The sequence below is a fragment of the Lutjanus erythropterus genome, chromosome 17 (assembly GCF_056507025.1).
Source record: "Lutjanus erythropterus isolate fLutEry1 chromosome 17, fLutEry1.hap2, whole genome shotgun sequence".
Classification (NCBI taxonomy): Eukaryota; Metazoa; Chordata; class Actinopteri; order Lutjaniformes; family Lutjanidae; genus Lutjanus; species Lutjanus erythropterus.
In genome coordinates, this window is record NC_139333.1 from 12813379 (window position 1) to 12821254 (window position 7876).

Below are 7876 nucleotides of genomic sequence, written 5' to 3' on the forward strand. Positions count from 1 at the left end.
AGACTCATTCATCCTTTTCACTCATAACTAGTGTGGCATTTTGCTGTGATCAGGACACTGCAGACCCCATAACATTGTGACACCTGATGCACTTAAACAGCTCAGTCTACTGTCCTAGCTTTTTCTCATGTGCAAAACGGAGACCCAATGATTAGATCATTAGATTTTAGACTTTATAGAAATGGGACTAATGAGATGCTATTAAATTGCACTGTTAGTGTACAAATTGGACTCTGCCAATTTTAATCAATGAAAATGTTGGCATGTACTCATTTAAGCATTTATGGATCTAGTCATCTATCCAAAGTCCATGTGATCAGAATACAGTTAAAGAAATTTCAGGCCAATCTTTTGAGGTAGCGGAAAGTTTATTTACAGCACAACAAGAAATCCTATTACATGCACACAGGATTGAAAGGTACAGATTCTAAAATAGTTTTGCAAACCTGAGAGAGGCAGTGGAATATTTTGTTGTTCAGCATTTACAGATATGAAGCTCTATTCTACAGTGAACAGGACAGTTGGAGAAAATCAAGAGTGAAATGCCAAACAAAGTACAAAAAAAACATGCCCAAAACTACAAATGACAAATTAGGTGGCACACATGCTGGTAATAGTTCAAGATTTACAAAACAAACCCCAGTCAGTCCCCACCCACCCCCCACTAAAAAGATAAAATCCAATGCATTATTTATGCACGCTCTCCTCTAATTCGCCGGGCCAGCTGAATGTCCTTGGGCATGATGGTGACCCTCTTTGCGTGGATAGCGCACAGGTTGGTGTCCTCAAACAGCCCAACCAAGTATGCCTCACTGGCTTCCTGCATGGGGAGAAGTAAGAGAAAGTCAAAGTTAGACCTTTGAACAATTTATAGAAATTATCTTGCAATATCTTGTAAAAAGATCCCAAGCATCATACCTGCAGCGCTCCGATAGCTGCACTCTGGAAACGCAAATCTGTCTTGAAATCCTGGGCGATTTCCCTGACAAGGCGCTGGAAAGGCAGCTTCCTGATGAGCAGCTCAGTGGACTTCTGGTACCGACGGATCTCACGCAGAGCGACAGTGCCAGGCCTGCAACAACAAAAGACATGCTTTCCTCAATATCCCAAAGCATACATGTTCATTTTGTTCATTGTAGCATACAAGTCAGACGTAAACTACAACATAAATGCTGAGGTGGAATCAAAATTGTTAAATAAAAACAATGACATGCAAAGTAAGAAAGCCAGGGAATTAGAACAAATAATTAAACAGCTCATGCTACAAAAATATTAAGATAACTTCCTTGTTTTAGTAAACAAGACTGAATATATTGTTTGACTTTTTCAAAAATCACAATGGTTTGTGAATGAAAATTTAGATCTGTGAATATGATTTTGCCAATAGGATGAAAAGGAGGACATGGTATACACTAATTTCTAAGAAGCTGATACAGTGTGATGGGAAAGTGAAACCTAAGATGTGATTTCTTTTATGAGAGCCACATGCACAGCCTGTAAAACATTTCCAATTATGCTTTGCCATGAACGTTGGTACAGGAATTTATTGTTATTTTTCTTTGTCAAGCCATAATTTGTCACAACCGCAAACTGCCATCACAGAAGTCTTGCTGGCATCACCATCGAGACCTGAACCCTCTGAACATGTGTACCTGTATCTGTGGGGCTTCTTCACTCCACCGGTAGATGGCGCACTTTTCCTGGCAGCTTTGGTCGCCAGCTGCTTCCTCGGCGCCTTTCCTCCGGTGGATTTACGAGCGGTCTGCTTGGTACGAGCCATACTTTACCTGCGGGTCAGAAAACAAACAAAGACGAAAGAAATAACGAATTAAAATACATAAACCACCATCACCGTTATTATGCCTAATGGACCGAATCACTGTCCTAGTAAAGTATACACTGAAGCGGGTTTACTATTGACATTCAGTTATGCTCCTTAACCTCTTCAAAGAATATAAAGCTCAACATAATTTGATATATTTCCACGCTAAACGTTTAGATAAGACACAAAACAAACGTTATATTAACAGCAGCTCGTCATTTGTCAGGCAGGAGTTTCTTAATATACACAAAAAGACAGTCCGACGACACACTGACCGTTTTAATTTAATAAACAAACCTATCCAAAGCCCCGCCACCATTAAGCTACAGGGAACACACACGTTTCTTTGCTGTCGTTAGCGACCAAATTCAAAGCTAGCATGGACTGTTGCAAAATGGCGCCAGCTAGCCACCACAGACATTTACAGCAACATTAAGACATCGTTACCATCTGATCGAATTTGATTTAAAACCATCCGAGTGAGTTAAACGTTGATTATACGTTTGATCAGAATATCGCGTTTCGTGATGAGTCAAGTTTGTAAAGTACCTAATATGAAGCTAACAGTTAGCTAGCTGGCTATAGCGCGCCGTTTTATTGTCAATTAGCTTACGATTAACGTTGGTCTAACCGTGTTTAAACATGTTTCAACAACCTAGAAATCAAAGTAACCTATTTAGTTCGTAATTATTACTATACAACAACGTAGAAATACAGAATACAGACAGTACCCGCGCTCACGTTACCTTTTGTGTTTATTTTCCGGGAAGGTGGTGTGTCTTTCTTGCGTGTCGATTGACTATGTTGCCCGGGGCAGCAGGAGGAGGTATTTATAGTCTGAGAGGAGCGGCGCTCGAAGTCCCGCCCCTGAGCCTACATGATTGGTTCGGACTGAGGCGCCTGACGGAACGTGATTAGTTGAGGGAAAAGAGGAGGATCACTGCCTCTGGATTTGAAACAGAATGAAACAAGAAAAGCGCCTTCTTTTAACATGGTTTTGCACTCATTCATAAACCCGAAACTATTTCTTTTTAAGTTCGACATTAACTTTTGGTTCATGTATCAAATTATATCTTAAAATAAGGTGCTCCACGATCAGATCCTCTTCTTGTCAATAAATGGAGCAAAATGGGAACAAAGCTGCCCAGTTGAACAAGTAATAGCTATGTTATGTGGCTAAATAAGTAATATTCACCTTCAATAATGGATGGAGGAAAACTTGGTCAACAACAGGCGATAATGGAAAATATTAGGTTATAGTCTACATTACAGGGGATATGCAGTTGTACCCCAAATCCACTGTAATGAGCACAAACCCATACAAGTATATTTAGCTTTATCATGAAAACATTAAGTAAACTACGCCTATTGTGAAAATCTGAGTTTAGTCCAGGGCACCACAAACAAATCCAGCATCATGCTTCCTCTGGCAGAAACTGGATGGATCATTCATTTAATATCATACTAAGCATCCTGTTTAGGAAACATCCCTGACAACCATCAGGCAACAGGCCTACAGGACACAAACAGCCTGATCCTTTGTGTCTGTCTCAAAAGAGGAGGGTTCAGCTGGATACAGAGAGCACCCACCCACCAACAGCCTGGTGACAAAACCAGCTTGTTTCATTGTTTATAACATGACCTGTTCCTTCTACTTTCAAGTCAGCTTTATTAGCATACAGTGATACAGCCTTTATTGATTTTTTTACACTTTTTCACTATTTATATTGCTTACACCTGTTTTATGTCTATATGTTCTTGTAAGTCTTTCCTATTTTGATGTCGTGTTTGTATTGATGTATTTATTCCCTTGTACCTGACCTTTGATTTTTAATGTAGCTGTTTTTGTTGTTGTTGTTGTTGTTGTTGTTTTGTTAATGCTGTAATAGTTTTTTCTTCTATATCTATAAATTAAGTCTTATTTTTAGCTTTATTTGCTAGTCAATCAATGTTTATCTTTATCCCTATTTACCCATTTTCTTCGTTTTAATTTATTTCTTACTATCTTATCTATGGGAAACAAATCGGTCTGGAAGGAACGGAGGCCCATTTCCACCAATATGATTAAAACAAAGGTTCTGTAAGCCATTATAATGAGAGATTTTCTTAAAAGAATGAATAAGTATCTAAAAATAATGAGAAAGTTTGTCAAAAAAATCATTGGTCCTTTGACATACTAAGTCATTTTTTTTTTATATACTAACTCACTACTTTACTTTAAGTTTCTCATTACAATGACTTACATGTCCCTTATCCTCTTCCTCACACTACGTTAGCAGAAATGAGCCTCCATAGTAAGGTCTATGTATGTATTTTTAGTTTGCCATGATTAAAAACATTTTTTTATTATATACAATATATATATGCGTGTCAGTGTTAAAACCAAACAGGTCACGAGGACGCCACTAAAGCGGAACTATACACGTTGGGGAAACATTACACGCCGGACTTATTCTCAAGTGACACCAGTGGTAAGTTTCTGAACAACACGACTTGCTGGAAACTAAGAAAATGGCAGCGTTTTAAAAGATGCTGTTTAAAACTCGCGTCTGTTTCACGGAGTGTGTATGTGTCCCTGAAGCGTCGAGTTAACTCGTTCAGTCAAACTGGCGCCTTTCAGCTAAAAAACCTGCAACACCGAAGGATCAGCATGACCGAGCAAAGACTGATGTTTATAGGTACATTAGATAAGATATACGAGATAAAACATTTCCTGTGAGCCTTGTTGCATGCTCAAGTGTGGACATTTGGGGAGTCTGGCTTCAAAAATGCCCAATTTGATTTAACAGAAATTAAATATTTTCATTAATGTTAGGCTGTGTTATACATCTGGCTGCATCTGTTACATTAAGAGCCGATAATTCATCTGTCAGCTGATATTATTGCCCAATATCGGCCTGTCACAGTTTATCAGTCAGTAACAATATTGGTATACACTGTATGTTGTCTGATATCTGCTGATATGAAGAGGTTTTTGGAAACATCACATAATGTGATCGTTTCATTTGTTAGTATTATAGACACCATTTAAGTAAAGCTGATCTTTTTCTTAGACTTGGTTTAATATATACATATATTTTGCTCTATTTGTGTTTTTTTTTTTAATTTATAATAAATAAAAGTACAAGTTAAAGTTTACTGTTTCAGTGCCCTGATATCATTTTTGGACAATATAATTTATTGTAAACTTTAAAATATTCTGCCTCCGTTACATATAAGTTTGTCACAATTGTTTAACATTAACATTTGAGGTATCATTACAAAATTGTGTGTTTATGTATATATATTTTATATATTGTACATTCTGTTTAAAGAACATAAGCTGATATATCAATTTTTTTTACTCCCTAATATTGGCGTCAGTCCTAGAAATCTAGTATTAGTCAGGGCCTAGTTACTGTCAAAGTTAAAATAAGCTTAGAGGTAATTGATGCAATTTTAAGTCAAAGCAACGCCTTCAAAAGTAAGAAGTTTGTGTGTATGTTCATTCAACAGATATTGAACCCAGGTCAAACAGCTCCGCTCCTGTCACCAGCAGTGCTGAGAAGCCCCTCTGGACTCGCAGTGACAACACCTTCAAATTTAACTTCCTCTCTGTCAGTAACTCTCAGGAGGAAACATCATCATCATCGTCAGACAGGACCGAACCAGTAGCGAGCCGGATATCCTTCACAAAACAGGGCTCTGCTTTCGCCTTCAACTTTCAGATTCCTCCTGTTGAACCAGTTGAAGACATGGAGACAACAGAGACTCCTGACGCCTCTTCTCCAGGTGTTCAAGAGAAAAAACCTTCTCCGTCACAGGAGGTTAACTCTACGTCTGAGCCGTCGGTGCAATCAAAAGCCAAGAAGAAGAAGAAGAAATCTGGAAAGAAACAGCCCACAACTAGCCCCGAGCCACAGCAGCCGAAGCTGAGTTCAGCTGAAGGTGGCGAAGACACAGAGCTGGTCGGTGTTAAATGTTTTCCTTTAAAGTAATAATGGTGGGTTCCAGTTAATTAGCTGATGTGATGTTCGAATGTCTTTCAGAGTGCAGAAGAGCAGCTGAACAGACAGCTGGACTGGTGCATCGAGCAGCTGGAACTGGGAATGAGGTCCCAGAAGGCTACACCGAAACAGAGTATGATGTCTACCTTACACATCATCTGTTTACATTTGTCTCTAAAATGATTCCTGGCTCATCTTTTCATAAGTTTAGGGCTAAATACAGGCTTAAATCTAAAATATTTCTCCGATATGACGTTGTGATGGTTTGACTTTTGAAGTTCTTTTTTTAAAAAAAAAAGTTAGTTTCCTGGCTTTTAAGATGAGTCAGTCAGGTTTTAGTTTCTTCTTTTTAAAATTTAAGCAAGCAAAAGCGAAAATGCAAAACAAAGACATTCAAATATTCACTCTCAAAATCCCAATTCAAATATGGGTTTTCTTTTAGTTCAGATATATTCAGTTTCTCAAAAAGGGGGGAAAAAATCAGTTCAGTTCAAAAATCCAGGTTGTCACAATGTGCTGAGGTCCACATGTGAACAAAGTTGGATATTTTCTCCCTGCAGGGGAGGAAGCCTCCTGTGCCCTGAAGACTCTGAAAAGCTCCAAAGCTCCTCTGGTCAAGAAGAGGCAAGTGATGAGAGCCATGGCCGGAGATTACAGGAAAAAGATGGAAGAAGAGAAGAGCAAGCAGTACAAACTCATTCAGAGTGGTGAGTGGACTGCAGCAGCAGAGCAGTTTGAACAGCAAAAGTAAAAAGGTCCATCTTGTGGTCAAAGTCCCATTAATTGACAGATTTCTCTGATCCCAACAGAAATTGCATCAGCTCGGGTCAAAGATGTGTCAGATTGTCCAAAGAAGAGTGTTTTCCACCGGAGAGCTGAGGTCAAGACCCAGGCAGCAGCCACAGAGGAGAACCTGCAACAACCCAAAGCCCAGGATACTGACCCGACATCAAGGACGTCAGCTTTTGTCTTGACTCCATCAAAGGAGGAGTTTTGCTTTAATTTTCTCTGATCCACCCCCAAGACACATTTCACCATATACTATGTTGGACTGTGGCTGGACAGTCTGGTCTGAACTGTGTGCTGGGTGTTATTTGTGATTAAAAAAAATCAAAAAGCACGTGAAACAAAGGGCTGTATTGGAGGTAATGGGAGAAAAACAACACTTACAATTGATGCTATTATTCAGAATATTCAAAATCTTTAATTGCTGACTGCTTGTACGGTATTTCAAAATAAAGGGTTTGTATTTTTGTTTACATTATCTTTTTTTTTTTTTTTTTTTTAATATGCTGGGTTTTTATGGATGCTTGAAATCCTTTAAATGCCTGAATTTGATCATGATTTGTGATAGTTATTCTAAAGGCTTGCACCATACTGGTGTGTGTATATATAGGTTTCGTGGGTGGGCATCAAAGAGATTATAAAAGGGTGCTTGGTAATTACTTCTAATTATCACCTGTCAAGCCTCTAAAGGTGTAATTCATGAGCGGAAATCTGAATACTAAAATAGCATCTATTGAAAATGTCATGGTCCAACCATATTTGCTAGTTCATTCAAGATTCCCTTATTATCACATCTCATGATGCATCACAGCTCGTGATTCATCATCCAAGTATAAGAGAGTAAAATTCTTGACTCCTCAACATTGCAGAAATAAAACAAAAATTAAACCCAACTAAAAGGCAGTAAAATGATACTAAAATAAATTTTAAAAAAAGAATAGAATAATTAATAAGGTGGTCTGTGTGTAAATGTGCGTGTTTGTAATTTTTTTTTAGAAGAGAACAGTATATAAAGGCAGTGAAATGGAACTAAAAGAAATGTATATGTGTGCAAATGTGTATATTTGTGTGTAGTTTGTATGTTTGGTGAGTGTGTGTGTCACAGTCAGACAAGTAACAGGCTGTCAGTGTTCATTGTTAATAAGTCAAGATGGTAAATAACTGGGGCACCCCTGTGGCTCGGTTGGTGGGTCGTGCACAGTGTGTGTTGGGGCTGTTAGTCCTCTGCAGCGGCTGCCAGTTCAATTCACACCTGTGGCACATTTGCTGTGTGTCATGCCCT

At 38.6% G+C, this 7876-nt stretch overlaps 2 protein-coding genes across 2 annotated transcripts; one reads left to right on the forward strand and one right to left on the reverse strand.

Moving 5' to 3' along the window:
* Nucleotides 1-349: 349 nt before the first annotated feature.
* h3f3d (H3 histone, family 3D) lies at nt 350-2724 on the reverse strand. Its single transcript, XM_084741233.1, has 4 exons — nt 2569-2724; nt 1653-1787; nt 919-1072; nt 350-820 (listed from the first exon to the last, which is right to left on the reverse strand). Exons 2-4 carry the CDS (start codon nt 1778-1780, stop codon nt 692-694), a joined length of 411 nt encoding a protein of 136 aa, XP_084597359.1. The 5' UTR covers nt 1781-1787; nt 2569-2724; the 3' UTR covers nt 350-691.
* A 1575-nt stretch (nt 2725-4299) lies between these two features.
* c17h8orf33 (chromosome 17 C8orf33 homolog) lies at nt 4300-7482 on the forward strand. Its single transcript, XM_084740997.1, has 5 exons — nt 4300-4500; nt 5318-5769; nt 5851-5941; nt 6369-6515; nt 6618-7482. Exons 1-5 carry the CDS (start codon nt 4473-4475, stop codon nt 6818-6820), a joined length of 921 nt encoding a protein of 306 aa, XP_084597123.1. The 5' UTR covers nt 4300-4472; the 3' UTR covers nt 6821-7482.
* Nucleotides 7483-7876: the final 394 nt, after the last annotated feature.